At 43.3% G+C, this 19934-nt stretch overlaps 1 protein-coding gene across 2 annotated transcripts in view; it reads right to left on the bottom strand.

The window, feature by feature from the left end:
* Positions 1-1118: 1118 nt before the first annotated feature.
* LOC117361329 (fibrinogen-like protein 1-like protein) overlaps positions 1119-19934 on the bottom strand; it is a 66162-nt gene continuing 47346 nt past the window's right edge. Inside the window, exons 2-3 of one of the 2 annotated variants that reach the window (XM_033946509.1) lie at positions 5394-5586; positions 1119-2082 (exon numbers count right to left, since the gene is read on the bottom strand). In XM_033946509.1, the coding sequence (XP_033802400.1) occupies positions 1433-2082; positions 5394-5577 (834 nt within the window). In that variant the 5' untranslated portion in view covers positions 5578-5586 and the 3' untranslated portion in view covers positions 1119-1432. The remainder of the gene's footprint in view (positions 2083-5393; positions 5587-19934) is intronic. The other variant, XM_033946510.1, reaches the window with a different exon arrangement.

Raw genomic sequence — 19934 nt, 5'->3', positions numbered from 1 at the left:
CGAGGTCTGTCAGAGCCAGGAACTAACTACAAGTAGCACGGACCTCAGATTTTTAAGGACGTGCGGGTTTAGATCCGCAAGGTCCGTGAGGTCCGCGTTTTACCCCTTCCCGATAAAATCAATTAAAATGAAATCAATATTTAGGTCTGTGACTGCTGCTCCTTGCAAGTTCCCCCAATAACCCTACTTCAGGATGTTGATGAGTATTAGATTCTTGGTACGCTGATGCGTTTGCTGCTGCACCAAACAACCACTGCACAAATATGGAAGGAAATCAGTTTATTTCTAAGGTCAAAGACAAGCAGGAGGCAGCCATTTTTGTTGCATGTTTATTGTACATATAACCAAAGAATAATTTCTTTTAATATAATAAAGAGGAAAGTGTCAGCCCCCACGCTGTAAGCCAAACGAAAAAAACTCACAGCGGCGGCATGATTTAGTTTACAGCAGTAACATTGTTTCAAAGGCAAAAATTCCAAAATTCAATGGCTAGAAAAAAGCACTTAGCTGAATCCAATTCTGGTCTCGGGTGTGTCGTAAATCCACAAAGATCCAAGATGTACGTTGCTCTGAGACTAAAGAGTCAGTCTTCTGTTAAGTCCAACTAAGCTCGATTTCAAGGTAGCAGAGCCCCTTCATCAGGGACTGCTGAGACTCCAGCCCTGGGACCGCTGAGACTCCCTGACGAAGGGGCTCTGCTACCTTGAAACCGAGCTTGGTTGGACTTAACAGAAGGCCAACTCTTTAGTCTCTGAGCATCTTGGATCTTTTAGATTTACGACACACCCGAGACCAGAACTGGATTCAGCTAAGTGCTTTTTTTCTGAGAATCATTCAGAATACTGCCGTCCGTCTCATTTATGGTCTCAAAAAGTCAGATCATGTAAGCCCGTATTATAGAAAACTACACTGGTTGCCAATGGAGGCAAGGGTCATCTTCAAGTTTGCCTGCCTCTGCTTCAAAACCATAACAGGTTCATCCCCAGTCTACCTGTCGCACCATTTTGAATTTCCAGGCACCACTTGCACATGTAATGCCTATCTGTTTGCCTACCCCTCCCTGAAGGGCTGTATCTACAAGAGATTCCTTGATAGATCACTGTCATTCCAAGCAGGCAAATGGAATAAATGTCTAACCACCCTCATTTCAAATTCACCCTCCTACCAATCCTTCAGGAAATCAATTAAAACCTATCTCTTTGATAAATTTCTCTGACTCCTTCCTGCCTCACTGTATCTCTGAAATGCTTCCAGATATGCCTAACTACTCTCGGCTTACTAATATAATTTGAAAGTTTTTCTGTAACATCGCTATCTTTGTACAGTCTCTTTCTCTGTAAACCGCTCTGAACTGCTTGTGGTATTGCGGTATACAAATTAAAGTTATTATTATTATTATGGAATTTTGGAATTTTTGCCAGGCTCTGGGAATTTACCGCCTGCAATTTTTCCCATTTGGTTTAATCATGATAGTATCTTTCATGCATTTATGTGCCTGATCACACAATCCCTGCCAGAAAATGCCCTTGTCACTGTTTAGGTCAGCGGAGCGACACCTGTCATACCACCAACCGCCCTGATATTCCACAGCACAGTTGATTCTTTCTCTGTCATTATCACGGTCCTCAGTTGAAAACTTCATGTTATCATGCACACCAGTCTCGTTCATTACTGTCAGAGCATCGCTTATTTGGCCCTGATAGGTTCCTAACCGTAGAGCATACCCAGAGCTCTCATCGTCCACCCTGAAGCTATAGTAATCGGCAGTGTGATTAAGGCCCTCAGAGTCCGTAAGTGAAAACCTGACACTAAAGGCATTCCGCCGGGTCAGCAGGTAGATGTTTTCATTGCCAAGCCAGTGACTGGACTCCAGGTCACCAAAGCCAGCTTTGTAATCATTCCAGGATCGGAACCAGAATCCGTTCTTCGGCCCCGTGTTCCGTTGCAGGACTGTCCAGCCTCCGTCTTCTAGGAAAAGGCAGTAGACCACCAGCAGAGGCCCCTTCTTGGGCGAGATGACGTACAGTCCACTTTGCCTTCTCCCTTGTCGATAGGCTTGCTGGCAGTCTTTTGCAATGAACTCTGGGAAACCAGAGGAAAATGGATTTGTAAAGAACATATTAATCAAATGTTAACAAGCAATGAAGGCTACAAAAGATTGAGTAGGGGGGGAATGGATGTCAAATTCAGTAATTATTAACTATTATAACTATTTTTACCTATCAGGTTCTATGCAGATTGCAAACAAGATAACTTGGATAATTCCCAAGAATTATAATTACAATAACTAATTTCAGATTTTTCCTACTCATTTCATTTGCATCTGTTTTGTTGCAAATAATTTTATTAATAATAAAAGTTTGGATACACATAATGGATTTGATCTCAACAGAATCCATATTCACTTCACAATTTAAATGTTTCGGAAACACGTATGGTGAGAGTGTTAATGTTATAACAAGACGCCTATTATATAAAAGCAACATAGGCCTCCATGTGCCTTTAGAAAACGGACTTCCAGAACCAACCCTAACAACATGCAAATGACCCTGCATAACTTTACACCTGTTCTATATATGTGTGTCATACAGAACTCTGGAACAACCTCTCATCCCCGCTCAGAAATTCAAGCTCCTTCCAATCCTTCCGCAAACACTTGAAAACTTGGCTCTTTTCAAAAATCTAATCACCTCCCATTCTCTAGTATCCTGTCCCTCTCTATCTTCTTAGTCCCTCTCCTATATTCTTTCATTGTAGTTCCTTTCCTCCTAACTCTGTAAACCATGCCGAGCTCTGCGCTTGCGGAGATGGCACGGTATACAAACCTAAGGTTTAGTTTAGTTTAGTGTGTGAGTACTTGCACCCTTTAAGTAATATGTACAGAGATTGTAACTACGCTTCGCTCTGCTCAAACTACAGCCCTGGGAACACCTACACTCAGATGGAATGCAAATGATATAATACCCTTCCCATGCCTGCACTTTTTATACGGTATGCGTATGAGGTCATGCAATTTTCTAAAAGCCTTTTCCACATGCAAAACAAGCTTTACACATGGAGGAAGCTTTATCTTTTCATCCCCTATAAGGCCATCTTGGGGCTCAAAGTCAGATTTTTTTCATCCTGTCTTTATATGAGCTTCTAGATGGTTTCTCATTGGCTGAATATCAACATCAAACTATCTATTCTTGTCTCAAGAGTAGACATTTTTGGGTCAATATTCAGATGGCAGCAATCAGCATTTTGCTGATCACTACCAGCTTTAAACCCATAAATTCAGTGCTGGGCTATGTCCAGGCACCGGCATTGAATTTCCAGATTTGCGGACTCAGCTAACATATAGTGTGGCGCAGTGGTTAAAGTTACAGCCTCAGCACCCTGAGATTGTGGGTTCAAACCCAGGCTGCTCCTTGTGACCCTGGGCAAGTCACTTAATCCCCCACTGCCCCAGGTACATTAGATAGATTGTGAGCCCCCCAGGACAGACAGGGAAAAATGCTCGAGTACCTGAATAAATTCATGTAAACCATTCTGAGCTCCCCTGGGAGAATGGTATAGAAAACTGAATTAATAACTACATTTTCATTATTGTTGGGAAAGAAGTCAATTCTGGTACACTGGCTTGATGCGCATCCTCCTACCTTGTCGCAATGGCGATCATTGATGATTTATCAATTGAAGATGGAACGTTTTGAAATTCCTGAGATTGACTTAGTTAAAGGCCATCAATTGCAACTTACTCGGGAGCCTTTTGGGGCCTCTTTGACCGGGTATGCTCATAGCCATGTACGGAATATTTGACTGTATAGTTAATCTTTTCTCATAATGTCTGTAACACTTGCTCTCATGCTGCTCCGTGCCCTTTTTTTTTTTTTTTCGGGGGGGAGGGGGAGGGGGTGATTTCTATGGTTTTTGAAAATTTGGTCTATGCTGCCTTGCTGTTGTTGTGGTTTTCGATTGTGCTTTTGACCAATAAACAGTTTTGCATATAAATAAATTTTCTGAATTCAAGAGGGTCTGGGATAGGCACGTAGGATCTATCAGAGAGAGCAAGAGATAATGGTTACTGTGGATGGAGTAGGTACCTACTTTTTATAGAATTGCATTTTTTGAGTTCGGCATTAACTTTCAATTAAGTCCAATTAAAGCCAATTATGAGCAGTTAAGTGGCAATTATTGGTGCTGATTAAGTCTATTAACCAATTGAGCTGGGTGCATACATCAGCTGGGTGGGCCAATGTTGGCGCCTAACTTTAGGTGCACTTTATAGAGTTGTGGGGTAAGTGCCATGAATGTGGGCCCCATCCATGCTTGTGCCCGTTGAATGCTCCTTTGCATTTATGGACTGAGCCGTGACATACTTAAATTATATGAGGGTTCTTCAAAAAGCTTCCGCATGTTTTTGCAGAAAATGGTTGGGGCGGGAGAAGTGGTAAGAGAGCGTGTCGGAGAAGGTCACGTGACTAGTCAATCAGGCAACAGGGTAATTAGGTGGAAAAGTGATGTAATTTGCTTTTGAGCTATTTAATAAATAGTGTTTAAAAAAATATAAGTGCGGAAACGCTTTCACGATACCGCGTAGAATATACCGCTAATCGCATACCTGTCATTTACACACGCAAATGCTAATGTGCCTGGGGCAATGGAGTGTTAGTGACTTGCCCAGGGTTCACAAGGAGCAGCGCTGGGCTTGAACCTGCAACCCCAGGGTGCTGAGGCTGCATCCCTAACCACGAGGCATTTCCATTTATGTGATCTGGAGAGAGCTGCACATTTTCAAGAGTTTGCATATAGGCAAAAACCTTCTCAACACCACTTCTAGGAACACCTCCACACAGGAGATATACGTGGATGTAGGACTGGCTGCCACTGTGTAAAATCAAGAGTAAAATCTGGTAACCCTAGTTATGTCTTCTCTGTAGTTCTTAGAATTTCTATGTCAGAGTAAACGGGGAGGGGGGAGGGGTGTGTGTTTATTAACTGTCATAAGTGCAAAATATTGTGAATGAAAAACATGACAGAGGGAGAAGCAGGTCAAAAGAAGGCACCGTTAACATTCACTACAGTTGTTTTCCCCCATTCTTAGTGGCAAGTAATGTTAGGAATGAAAAGTCCACCAAGCACCATGCAAATCCTTGTCTTTATCCCTCCATCTCCCCCTTTAGATCTCTGTGTAACTATTAGCCACCAAAAGCAAAGGATTATGAAACTTAACCTTAGAAGGCTATTTATGGCCTGATGTTTCAGTGGCCATGCAGCAATCATGCTTCTGCTATCTGGGGGCTGGGCCTTTTTTAACTGTTCCTCAGATTGAAGGAGACGCCTCTATATAATTCTCAACCCGCTGGGTAGGGGCCCCTCTCTCGTCACCTGAATCCCAATGATTAACTTACCTTCGTAAACATAGCCTCTTGGCACATTTAAGAGTAGAGAGATTTTGTCTGCAGGTAACATGTGGCGGTTTGCAATTTTTGAATAGAGCTGTTCCATGGCTAAGCGTGTATATGCAGAATTTTCTGAAGCCAGAAGGGAAAGGATGATGGCAAAATGTAAGCACAGGGCTTGATAGCAAGTCATCTTAGCGATCTAAAAGAAAATACATGCTTACAGTGATAGGAAGAATATGTTAAAATTGCAATAAAATTAAGGCTGAAGAAGAGACAGAAAAAATTATTCCATATTCTACACAATTAATAAAAAACTCTAGTATCACAAGAAAGCTATGAGTTTACGTTGAAGCACTGTCCTAGCCTCTAACACTGATCTACATTGGGTGTGTTCAGTATTCAGATTGCTAAATCAAAATGCATTGAACCCCCCTACCACCCCGTCTTTTATAAAACCATAGCGTGTTTTTTAGCACTAGTCGTAGCGGTAACAACTCCGACGCTCATAGAATTCCTATGAGCATTGGAGCTGTTACCGCCACAGCCAGTGGTAAAAACCGCGCTATGGTTTTGTAAAAGGGGATTTAAATGATCAATAATGGAAAATAAAGCTAACGATTAATAAATATAGGAAATTAAAAAAATGAAAGCGTATTTTACAGGAGTAAATTAGAAAGTATATTACATCTGTATTATTTTTCAGGTATTTAGTCTGTGGAATGTGTGAGATGGAAAGCGACCATTTCCTGAGCCCTAGAAATCTAGTTGCGAAACGTCTGGCACGATTTCTACCTTGGCTGCATCTACCTGTTGGAAGGCACATGGTACCGTTAGTTCAAGTACCACCACACCAAACAGTGAAACATAGCAAAGGACAGGAAGAATAAAATGAAAATTAGCACCCCCACCACCATCACACGACTACACACTTCGAAGGGGAAAAGAAATTGAGGACTGAGTGACACCATCAAGCTGAAGACCCATCCAACCTCTCAAAATGAGCTCTGTTCCCAGACAGATTTACCCACAAAAGAAGCTGTTTGTCACGAACCCCTGCTTACATTTCCTTGGGAAAATAGATATTTGGAGACAGTGCTTCTAAATAATCTCCCCCTCTGAAGGTACAAAAATATGCAATGGAAACCCTACAGGAAATAAGTTCTACTCCAATGCCAACACAAATAACAGCCGTAGAAATCCCTTGAGCTGATACTTGTAGAAGCAGATACGATAACTTACTTGGCTCTAACTTGTCCTCTTAAAGACAAGAATGTGGGACCTAAGCATGAGCCACCGTCTAAGGCAAATGAGTTTTGTCTGGGTATTCTCCTTCTATTTTATATCTGTATTACCTCAGCAAAGTAACAGTTCTGTTTGTACAAGGGGATGTTCAGAACGTAGACACATTTATGGCTCCTGAACAGCCTGCAGATAGGAACAGGAAAGTCCATTTTGGCAAGGTCCGGGTGAGGTTGGAAAATACACATTCCAGGATCTTCAGGGCTGGGGAGATTATTCATACCTATATTATGTAGGTATAGTTCATCATCTGCTTTTTGACTTCTGAGAGCCAATCTCAAAATTTCTATCATTTGGGGTAAAATTCTGTTTTGAGGCTTGATTTACTGAGGTTTGTGTTGGGAATTTAGGGAAAGAATAATTCATTGGTTGTAGCAGGGAAACAATCTAGAAACAATGCTTAGCTGGAGACCCTTTGTCTGCTGGTTCCATGGAGCTCTACATGTTCAGGAGACCTCCATAATGTCTATCTTCAGCTATTAGGGCCTGGGCTGTACTCTTTGGGAAATCAGAAAGAGATTTTGTGCTGATCATTTTCAGCTCCTCTTCTGTGTGTCTAAGTCAGGGATAGGCAATTCCGGTCCTCAAGAGCCAGAGCCAGAGCCAGGTTAGGTTTTCAGGATATCCACAATAAATATGCATGAGATAGATTTGCATCTCAAGGAGGCAGCGCATGCAACTCCATCTCATACATATTCATGGTGGAGATCCTGAAAACCTGACCTGGCTCTGGCTCTCGAGGACCAGAATTGCCTACCCCTGGTCTAAGGCAAGGCTGCCAATTGAATCCAGAGTCACAGGACAGGGTTGGTCTGGTCCTGCGTTTACCTTAGTTCTTATGTCCCCATCGCATTCCCTAAGAAAAGCAAGACTAGAAATTCCAGTTTGCACTGGGGGCAAACCCAGGACAGGATCAACCTTGTCCTGCAAATCTAGATCCAGTTGGCAGTCTTAGCCTAAGGAAGGTGATCTGGACTGTAGTCTGTCTCAGGGGGTTCTCAGGCCAGTCAGGTTTTCAGGATACCCAAGGTGCATATGAATGAGATAGATTTGCATAGAATTTTTTCTCTTGCATGTTCACTATGGATATCGTGAAAACCAGACTGGCCTCGTGTATTCAAAAGACTGGGTTGAGAACACCTGGAGTGGGGGGAGTAGCCCAATGGTTATTACAGTAGACTAAGAAGAAGATTCCCAAAACTTTAATGCGGTCACTAAACTGGTTCCAGCCGGTTTAGCGTTCATGTATTTTAGCATCGGATTATCAGAACGGCTTGCCGTAGTCTTTTCTGAGCTTCCTAGAGTCTCTGACTCTGCCATACAAATGTGTTACAACGAAGTCATTAATATTTAAACGAGCACTCCAAGCAATTCTCTATTATCGCCGGGTGATTCCCTAACCTTGCTGTCCTACATTTGCAAGCAAAATTTTCCAGCAGGTCTAAGCTGCCCTTTTGGTTAATGCCTGAGCGCAGGCTTGACAGCTCAGACCTGCCAGAAGATTTTACCACTGTCAAGCAACACTCCCCCCCCCATCCCAGCAGCAAAAGGGATACCCACTCCCAGCTGCCGTAGTACCCCCAATGACCCCTCCCCATGCCTCCGATGACCCTCCCCCTTACCTGGTTTATGAAGGCCTGCCAGAGGGATACCTCCTACCTCCAGACAGCAGGCTCGCTTCTTCAAAATGGTGGGCCTTCCCCTCCCCAGTACGTCCTGGGAGGCTCCGGGGATGGGTCTAATGCTCTGATTGGCCCAAATGCCTAAGGCCCCCTACTGCCAATTTTTGATTTGGGGTCTTTTTAAAAAAAATTTTATTTGTGCATATATTCTGCGCATATGCCAATCACTATCACCAGCGATCAGCACATGCAAATTCAGTGATCCTCTGCGACTCTCCACCAACCTCATTTGCATGCATGGTTTTTAAAGAATGGCTCGCCTTTTTGAAATCATTACATTAGTGGCCGCAGCATCTCTTCCCCTAAGAGCCTGGAGGGCAGGGCTCAATTCCCACTGCAGATCCTCATAATCTTGGGTGAGTTGCTCAACCCTCTGCTCCCCCAGGTACAAAAACCTAGATTGTGAGCCCACTAGGGATAGAGGAAGTAATGTGTACAACACTACATAGGTACATCTAGAAGTGCTATAGAAATTGGTAGTAGTAAGATAGACCTGTTTGCTAGTTATTTAGATCAGTGGTCCCCAACCCTGTCCTGGAGGACCACCAGGCCAGCACTAATGAATATGCATGAGAGAGATTTGCATATAATGGAGGTGACAGGCATGCAAATCTGCCCCATGCATATTCATTAGTACCATCCCAAAAACCCGACTGGCCTGGTGGTCCTCCAGGACAAGGTTGGGAACCATTGGTTTAGATATCATTAGGTAGTAGCTGGACAGAATAAACCGACTCTTAATTTGTCGTGCAGATAGACTTCTCCCCCTTTCCAGGCTACATCTTTTCCATTAATATTTAAGGCAAGTTACACAGGTTCAGGCCTCAAGGTCTGCAACCTGCTCAAGTTTTCAAGGTATATTTAATGAATATGTATGAAAAAAATCTGATTGCATATCACCTCCTACCCAGCTTGTTCCTGTACATCCTGTTTTTGTTTTGTCATAATTATGATTTTAGAAATGTTATATTAGGAATCTGTAAATCGTTTAGACAGTTATTTTATGCGCTATATCAAATTTTAAATAAAAACTTGGAAACTTATGCAAATTCATCTCATCCATATTTATTAGGATATCTTGAAAGTCTGACCTGTTTGTGGTTCTCGGGGACTGGAACTTGTGCACCCCTGATCTAAGGCAAGGGATCTGGGACTTGTTTTTGACTCATATCTGCTCTTTAGTGGCCAGATTAGGGCTATAGAAGAGGTCTCCTTTCACAGATTGAAACTGGTATGTTTAAACATTTCTTCCCCTCAGATTGCAATCCCTAATTTTGGACAATCTGGACTACTGTAATTCTGTTTACATAGGGGGGTTCTCAAATATGCACAGTTCATGTTTATTGCACACTTAAGAGCCACAACCACTATTTTGATCAAAGGGCTTAGCCAGATCAGGAGCAGATGCTCATCTATTAGACCTGGAATCTGCAGGTAAGTGACTGGGGGTAGGATCAGGAGGTTCAGGGGTGCTGGTGGGTTGGAATGTGCCCTTGGGAGATCAACTTCCTATGTATGTGGGGCTTTCTTATGGGGTAAGGGCTTGATAATAGAGGGGGGTCTTGTGTCAGGAGTTTGCCACCCATGGCAAATCATCTTGAGCAGAGGACCTTGATCGACATGAGGAAGAAATCAAAGGATGCCTGATCAGGATGGAGGGTGATTGGGTGTTGCTGCTTGGTAGAAGGGTGCAGGCTGTACCACCATGGCAGATAATGTTATTGTTTTATTTTGGGCTGACAACGGGAAATATGCAAAGACCATCTTGCACTAAAGATTGAAAAGCCAAGCATTCACTTTTAGATAGAGAACGTGACACCCTCATTTGTAAGCTCAGAATATAATTTATTAATGTCTTTTAATATTAATTTTTCAAATGCCTGAATTTAAGAATCAACAGACCCAGGAGGGCACCAAGAGGATTTTTCTTACAAGGCAAACAATCTGTTGTTAACATAGGCGTATCTTGAAAAACCAAAGCCAATTTACAATTCTGAATAAATGTTAATAGGCTCATCCGTGTCTCAAAGGCATCATATCCTATAGATGGTACAAATACATATTAGGGATTGGGTTCTAGATGATGTTTTATTTACTCCAATAGTTTATGAAAAAGCCTTTTTTCATCCTTTTCATTTATTATTTCTTCTTCCGGTACATCAGTCTAAATTACCGGTTTATTTAAGATATAATTCTATTTTAAAACTAAAGAGGTTAGTATGGGGTAATTTAGTTAAATTATGAGCTTACAATCCACATATTCAAGGAAATGGAGACTTTACACCTGGTATGACATCTAGGATTTTTAGAAATTGGAGGTCTAAGGGATTTTATTATTTAGCACAGGTATTGGATGAGACAGGGAAGATAAATTTTCCTGACATTTCATTAACAGTAGGAGGTGGTCCTAGATCTTTATACGCTTATACTGTATGCTCTTGGTGAATTATTTGAATAAATTACAGAGATCAGGTCTTTCATGTGGAGTTTGTGATAGAATTCTATCTTTTTTTAATCAATGTGAGGATGTGCCAATTTCAGTATCTTTATTGCATAAGTGGTGGGGGAATTTACTTCCAACTCGTACAAATGGAAATTTTTTACAAAATTGGAGTAAGGAGTTGGGGACCCAGATATCACTTCTTTATTTTAATCAAGCTATTAATAGATTACCAAAAATTATTACGGGTTTTGTATGAAGGGAACGTACTTATAGAGTTTTACATAGGGCCTATTTCTCCCAAATTCAAGCTTTTCATGCGGGTTTGGTAAATTCCCCAATTTGTATTAAATGTGATAAGGATCTTGGAACATTATCTCATGCTTTTTGGCTGTGCCCTTTAAAAAAAGTCTTTCTGGTCTGCCATCCTATTATATTTGGGTTCAATATGGGATAGTCCTGTTGTGGGTTCTCCAAGGGGAATAATTTTTGATAAGGCAGCTGCTTGTGGGTTGTTTAGTCAAGGGAGATGCCTTTTATTTCAGAAGGCATGTATGATTGGGCACAAATATATTATGCAATATTGGTTACAGAAAGAATCTCCAAGTTTTGGGCATTGGAGGAACCAGTTGCATTGTTTACTTTTATTTGAGGTCTGGGAGGTTCGTCGATCTCCTAGACGAACTCGTCTTTTTATGAAGACTTGGGATCCCTATATTCAAAAACTTTCACCTAGCGCAAGAAGTTTAATTCTCAATGAATTACATTGAAGCTATGGTTGTCTTAATTGCATTCCAGATCTTGGCTGGGGTTTTTTTTTGTCACCTTTCATCTGGGAAGGGGGAGGGAAATTGGGATGGAGGGAAAGGGGAATGGGATGGAGGGGATAAAAAGAAATGGGTTGGAGGGAGGGGGGAAGGGGAGAGAGGGAGGTGCTAATGAGGGATTAAGGTTTATAATATAAAATGATTGGAGGAATGATAATATTATTTGATAATATGTATTATATGGAATGGAATTTTTAAATATATGAATTTATTTGTAAGGAATATCTTTATATATTATATGAATGTATTTTTTGTTCCTTCAATAAAAATGTTTAAATATAGATGGTACAAATAATAGTCCTTGTAAAAGCAAACAATCTTCAAGAGACAACAGACAAGCTGATAAACTTAGTACATTGCAACACTCTACAGAGGTTGCCAAAGATTTATTCTCTCTCAAATAGCTTTCACCGAGTCTCCTCAGTGTGTAGTCTGTCAGATGTTCCATCCTATCAGTTTTTAGCGCCAGCCATGGTGGTAACAGCTCCGAAGCTCATAGGAATTCTATAACATCGGAACTGTTACCTCTACAGCTGGCACTAAAAACCACGCTACACTTTTATAAAAGGTGTGTGTGTGGGGGGGGGGGGAGGGTTAAATGATTATTTGTTCAAATCTTTTTTTTTTTTACAATCAAATGATGCAGATGCATTTAATAGTGGAATGATTGTTCGTCACCACCCATGGTATAACCAAGCAATATTAACAGATAACGTGCAACAACCAACTTTGCCCCCTGCAACATCATCTATCGTAATATTTGATTATATGTCCATACAAGGTTTTGTATTTTGGTTAACTAAGAGACAAATACATATCCATATTTTGGAACATACAAGCCATATTTGGTGCTCAGTTATGGAGGCATCCTTAGTGGAACATTGGTTAGTGAAGAAACATACACTAACTCCCTCTTTTACTAAGGTGCGCTATGCTTTTTAGCGCTTGATAAATCTATGCTCATTCTCCTCCGATACTATACCTCCTTAGTAGAGAAAGAGAGATTGTTCACCCTCTCCAAGGTAGAGCGAACGAGAGGGCACTCTCTAAAGTTGAAAGGGGACAAATTCCGTACAAACATAAGGACCTAGAGAGTGGTAGAAAACTGGAACGCTCTTCCGGAGGCTGTTATAGGGGAAAACATCCTCCAGGGATTCAAGACAGAGTTAGACAGAACGTATACAGGTAAGGCTAGACTCAAGTAGGGCAGCAACAGTCTTTACCTAAGGGCCGCCGCGTAAGCGGACTTCTGGGCATGATGGACCACTGGTCTGACCCAGCAGAAGAAAACTCCAAAGGAAATCCATGAATGTACGATGCAAACATTGAGTAACAAAAGCCCATCATACTCCACAGTGAAGAAGTGGTGTGCGAACGTTTAGTGTGGCAATTTCAAGACTGAAGATGCAGCAAGGTCTGGGAGGCCTCGGTGTCAACTCCTGAAATTATTGATCATGTCCATGACCTGATTTTGGTAGATCAGCAAATATCAGCTAAAACAATTGCTGAGACATCACAGATATCCAGGGAATGTGTTGGCAGAAGCTGTCAGCCAGGTGGGTGCTCAAATGTTTGAATACTGATGAGAAACTACGTCGAGTGGCCACTCCAAGTTGATTTTGCGGCATTTTCAGTGAGTTGGTGCCAACCTTTTGGAATGACTAGCTACTGTTGATGAAACACGGTTACACCACTATGATCCTGAGACAAAACAACAATCCATGCACTGGCAGCACTCAATTTCTCCAAGACCAAGGAAATTCAAGACCCAAAAGTCAGCAGGAAGGTCATGGCCACAGTGTTTTGGGATCAGGAAGATGTTGACCGACTATCTTCCAAGAGGCCAAATAGTTAATGAAGAATACTACTGTAGGTGTCAGGTCAAAAGCGCGCCAGGACAAAGGCGCGCCTAGACAATTGAGCGCAGCGCGGAGGTGCGCGCCGCTCTAAATTACTGTTTTTAGGGCTCCAACGGGGGGGCGTGGGGCGGTGTGGGGGGTTGTAACCCCCCACATTTTACTGAAAACTTAACTTTTTCACTGTTTTTAGGGAAAAAGTTCAGTTTACAGTAAATGTGGAGGGTTACAACCCCCCAAACCCCCCATAACGCCGGCGCGATGTCTATTAAGTAAACTGGGGGGATTCCCCAACAAAACCCCCCGTCGGAGCCCCTAAAAACTGTAATTTTGTGCGGTGCGCGCCTCCGCGCTGCGCTCAATTGTCGGCGTGCGCTTTTGTCTTTCGCGCTGTTGTCTATGAACCCTACTGTAACTTGCTGTGCCAATTAAAGGAGGCATTGAAAGAAAAAAAAGGAGAGGGAAGCTTTGGAAAGGACTTCTCTTTTTGCAAGACAATGCACCTGTTCACAAGGCTGGCAAAACGAAGGATGTTTTAATGCAGTTGGAGTTTCAGTGAATAGACCATCCACCCTACTCATCAGATGTTGCTCCATCTGACTATTTTCTGTTTCCAAACCTTGAAAAGAATTTGAAAGAGTGACAGTTTTGAGTGATTCAGAGGTGATTGCAGCAATGGAGCAGTAGTTCAATGACCATAAATCAAGAATATTTCTTGGAAGGGTTATAGAAACTTCAGACATGTGAATATGTAAAATAACTTGTAAGTTTCATGGCTCCACGTCATTCCCTTTTCGGTTGGGCTGAGAACTTTCCAGCACCCCCTCGTATATCCTCCAGATTTTTAATTATTAAGAATATATCCTCTTTTTCTTTTATATACCTATAACCAATATACCTACCCACATAATGATAGAAACCATCTCTGGCTTTTTGGTCAGTCTTGACACATGGGGGTGCTAAATAGAGAAAAAGGCATCGCTGATCTCCTCTTTGTTTCCCCACTGGTTGAACCAGTCAAAGGAATTTTGTTTGTGCAGCACAAATTTTAAGCATAAGTCATGCATAGACTTTCTCAGAAGATAGTCAAAGTTGCTCAGAGATATCTGTTCTTCTGATAAGTTGGTGTAAATCCTCATGCCCAACACCAAACGCAATCCTGAGTGCTGATTAGAAAATAGCACTTTGCACTAATTTTTATTGACACTCAAATTTGGGCAGCATTTATAGGATTTAATCAATTCTATCTTCTCTCTATCCTTTCAGCAGCTTGAAAGAGATGTAAATATTTTTTTGGCTTCTAAGGATTTTCAGATCGATTTTCTTTCTGTCTCTTTCTATTTTTAGTTAATGGTCATTATTCTGTATTCGGTAAGGGTCTGACTGTATTTTACATGTGTGACCAAAGTCGGGGATTCAACTAGTGTATAATTTTTGTGCAAGAATACATTAAAAAAAAAAAAGAAAAGAAATTTTGTAGAAAGAAATATTATGCCATCTAGTGGAGGATTTCAGAGCCAGCCCATTTCAGGAGTCAGTGCATATAGAACACTGCATTATCTATAAAGACGTGGCAATATAAAATGCAAGAAGCCCCTACATCTCTGCTTGCACTGTTTTGAAATGACACTTACCTTTTGCTTGAGAACTTCATTCCTATGGCTTCTGGAAGAATATAGTTCCCTAAAAATATGGTGTCAAATTGTGCAGAAAATACTCTGGGGCTTTTGCAGATAGGGGCAAAATTTAATGACTGGGCAAAGGTTCCATGGCAATTTTATGCACAAATTTATTCTGTAAAAAATTTTTCCCTTTCAGAAATTTCACTAAGTGAAAATCTTAATGCAAAGCATAGTTTGCAGCCATTAAATCTTGCTCTTTCTGATTCTTGCAAGAGTAATATAATCAATCCTGGAAAGTCAGAGATGGATTCTGGAAAAGTAACAAACAAAAAAGGACCAGAAGGATTCCCAGAGTTTCAAATGCATTTCATCTAAGTTTCTAACATTTTTATTTATGCACTAGGGTACACACTGTATGACAGGGGTACTCAAAGGTGTCTACAGGTCATTTGGGTTTTCAGGATATCCCTAATGAATATGCATTCATTTAAAACAAAAAGAGCTATACCCTTAAACCAGAGGTAGGCAATTCCGGTCCTCGAGAGCCAGAGCCAGGTCAGGTTTTCAGGATATCCACAATGAATATGTATGAGATGGATTTGCATTCACTGCCTCCTTGAGATGCAAATCTATCTCATGCATATTTATTATGGATATCCTGAAAACCTGACCTGGCTCTGGCTCTCGAGGACCGGAATTGCCTACCCCTGCCTTAAACCATTAAGAAAAAGAGCTGAAATTAATCCACTCCTGGGGAACATTTGCACCATGTGGTTTGAACAAGGAAGTTGAGTAGCACCTGCTATAATTAGCGGCAGATGTAGATGTAGTTTAAATAAGAATTAGATAATGGGGCAGTAAAGAGAATTTCAATCTCATCTTTGAGCTGTGGAAAGGTTCTGGTTTGGAGCTCTCGTACTTGTGTGTGTCCAAGATACAAAGTATTATGAATAATCAGGTATGAAAGTGTTATTTATGTGTGTTTAGAATTGACAATTTGATTATATTGTAAAGTTTATTTGGTTTAGTGGTAAATGAATAATAACATTATATATTATAGAGGTTGTGAAGAAATGAATCCGTCGGTAATCTAAAGCCCCTGATGACGCTGAAAGGCGAAACACAGAACTGTGTTGGACTTAACTGTTCAGTTTGATCAAGTTGGATATAATATGGTGAAGAGCTAACAACGGAATGAAAAGACAAGAAAACAAAAGTGAAAGTTGGCACAGTGAAGACTTGCAGTATTTCATATAGTGAATGGACTTTTAAGATGTGGGATACATGGAGGGGCATAATTAAAAAAAACATCTAAGTCCCCTTTTGGCCTAAGGCCTTAAATGTTGAAAGTAGAAGCAGGGAAAATGTCCATAATAAAAAAAATGTCCAAAAGGAGGTTTATTTTGATAATGGCTTGCTGTTTAAACGCCCAGACCACCACACTACGTCTAAACTTATACCCCATAATGAACCTAAAAAACGCCTAAGCCCCAAACGTCCAACACAAGGGCTTTTAGGTGAAGGAGGAGCCAGTCCTTCGCCTAAAAGCTGGATTCTAAAAGCTGTGTCTGTCAAAAACAACACCGATTACAGAATCCACCTCCCCCCCCCCACGACATCGGGACAAGAGGGAGTCCAAGCCCTCTTGCCCTGCAGCACTCCCGAACCCCCAATGAAGATCGGGGCAAGAGTGAGCCCAAGCCCTCTTGCCCCGCGATCCCCAACCCCCCCTCCCCCCCTGCCGAGTCCGATGGGGCCAGGAGGGACCCCAAGCCCTCCTAGCCCGCCCCCCCCCGATTACGTTCGGTGCAGGAGGGAGCCCAAGCCCTCCTGCCCCGTGATCTCTAATCCCCCCCAAGTCCGATGGGGCCAGGAGGGAGCCCAAGCCCTCCTGGCCACGCGACCCCCATCTCCTACCAGATCAGGCAGGAGGGAGCCCAACCCCTCCTGCCCAGGCGGACCCCCTACCCCCACCCCCCACTACAATATGGGCAGGAGAGATCCCAGGCCCTCCTGCCCTCGACACAACCCCCCCAACGACCGCCTCCCTCCGAACCCCCAATCGACACCCCCCCCTGCAGACCGCGATCCCCCCCACCGGCCAGCCGGCTCCGGAATGGGGCTGGATTGGCCCAGGCGGCTGAAACCTCGCCCACAGGTGGGGCCTGAGGTGCCTAGGCCAACCAGGCTGTCGTCCTCAGCAGCACGTTCCCTGTGCCGCAATCCCACCCCTCCTCTGACTTCAGGGGCAGGATCGTGGCAGAGGGAACGTGCTGCTGAGGATGACGGCAGCCTGCAAGGATTGCTACAGCACCAGCGATCCTCCTTGCAGGCTGCAGTAATTTAGGTAAGAGCGGGAAGCCAGGGGGGAAGCCGGTGGACACTGCAGCACTTCCCGACTGACTAAAGCAGAAGCGGCAGTGGCAGTGGATGGCCAGCAAGAGGCAGCGCTACCGCTCCTGCTTTAGAAGACCTGAAGGCACGGGAAGGAGGGTTAGTCACCAAATCGGGAGGCCAATTTTTTTTAAAAATGGATCAATGAGATTCCAGAACTTGAAGGCTGAGTGAATGGCTGGCTGAAGACTGAGCTCCCTCCTCTGAGCATTTAATACAAGAGTTTAATATATAATAAATAATTATTTTTGCCTTGTTTGGGAGAAAATCTTCAAAGATGTCATCCACAAAACAGAAGATACAAGAAATCTCAATAAAATCTTTGGGGAAGGAGAGGTCACGTGACGCTATGAGCCGGTGAGACGTCTCTCACATCGGCTCCGGGCCCCAATCCGCACACGCGAGCCAAACCGCGCTGAAATTCATCCTGGCCGGGTCCCCCGCAGACGCCCAGCATCGGGCTTCGATGGACCACTACCTGACCCGATCGCAAGAACCGCCGCGATCGAAGCCGGTCAGGGCTGGCAAACAAAAAACTGCTCCGGTCGCGTCCAAGATGGCGGCCGCATCGGGGACGGCGGTTGCAGAGTTTACTGATGCCGCCCTCACTGACATCAAGACGGCGGTGACCCAGGCACTGGGGCCGCAGTTGGAGGCTCTAACGGCCAAAATGACCCGACTGGAACAACTTCTAACTGACACCACGGCCCGCACGACGGAGCTGGAGCATCGGGTGTCTGCATCTGAAGATACTATCACATCACATGAAATGGACTTGGCCTCCTTACAAGAAACCGTGCACAGACAGGCTGAAAAAATTGATGACCTGGAAAATAGGTCCAGACGCAGCAACTTGCGGTTTCTGGGGATCCCAGAACTGATCCCTGATGCTAATCTACCTGCGGAATTGGAAAGCTGGCTTGAATTGGAATTCCCGGAGGCAGTGGAAGCTGGCACTCTATGCCTGGAGCGGGCTCACCGGTTGGGTAGGAGGCCAGCACAGGAAGACAGACCGAGAGTGGTGATAGTAAAATTCCTGAATTACAGGCACAAAGCTGCAGTTTTACACCACTACAGGATTAAAAAGGATGCCTTAAAGATGCGAGGATCAACTATCCGCATTAGCCAAGATTACTCGACGGCTCTAACTGAAAAAAGAAAAGGCTTTTATCCACTTTGTAAACGCCTGGAGGACCTTAAACAGCGTTTTCTGTTTCTGTATCCGGCAACCCTGAAAATTCAGCATGCAAATACATGGCATTCATTTACAGAGGCTTCTGAGGCAGCTGACTTCATCAACACCCAGCTGGAATCCCAGGGGGACCCTCCTTGAAGATCATATCACGTAACTGTATGGGGTTTGGCTAGGATGTACTTTCAGGATTACACAATTGAATCTGTTGTTATGTTACGGCTTTCTAGTTTGAGACAGTATGTCAAATATTTGAAGGATTGGGGCACCGTGGGTGTCTCCTCGAACCTCTTGCATATACCTCCGGGATATGCTAGTTGGGATAGTTGGGGAGGTGGGGGGAGGGGTTGGGCTTGAGGGGGGGGGGGTGGGAACAGCCTTGGGGGACAGAACAGGAATCAGTTTTGTGTATTTCACAGGTCAGATTAAAGATGTATCTGCTATGTTTACGACTGCTGCTAATGCCAATGGATTGGGTTCATGTGCTGACCGTCTGGGGGAGGCTGGGCGCCCAGACGTGGGTTTGGAGATTCACTGTCACTATGCAATTTATAGGGGGTACACATAGGGGATAACACACTTCGAATAATTTCCTGGAATGTGGCCGGTATAACATCTCCTGTAAAGAGGTCCAAAATCCTGCAACAACTGAAACGCCACAAGGCGGATTTGGCCTGTTTGCAGGAGACTAAATTGACTGCTGAGGAGCATGAGAAATTGAAGCGGGGATGGGTAGGATCTGTTTTTCATGCCTCCTCTACAGGCAAGAAAGCTGGTGTTTGCTTGCTAATACGAAAGGGTTTAAAATGTGTAGTCACCTCATGCCATAAAGACGAGCTAGGTAGATCATTGCTGTTGTATATAACCCTGCAAGGCACTGCTTTCCGATTACTAATAACTTATGGGCCAAACAGCTACTCGACCACATATTTTAATTCGTTGATTACTCTAGGCCTTAAGGACACTTCAATTCCTCTTCTAGTGGTGGGGGATCTCAATCAAGTTCTAGATGCTTCCCTTGATCGATCCAGAGTGTCTGGGTCTCCAACTGCAACCGACACTAGGGGACTGCCCTTTTTGTGCAAGTCCCTGGGCATGGTGGATCCCTGGCGGCTACTGCACCCGTTCGAACGAGACTACACACACCAGTCACGAGCACATGGAACTTTTTCCCGATTAGATTATATCCTCATAACAGAATCCTTGTTCTCGCGAGTAACAGAGGCGACGATAGG

Source organism: Geotrypetes seraphini, chromosome 5 (assembly GCF_902459505.1).
Source record: "Geotrypetes seraphini chromosome 5, aGeoSer1.1, whole genome shotgun sequence".
NCBI classification, from domain to species: domain Eukaryota; kingdom Metazoa; phylum Chordata; class Amphibia; order Gymnophiona; family Dermophiidae; genus Geotrypetes; species Geotrypetes seraphini.
The sequence above is the reverse complement of the archived record's forward strand: the minus strand, read 5'-3'. Positions and strand labels throughout refer to the sequence as shown.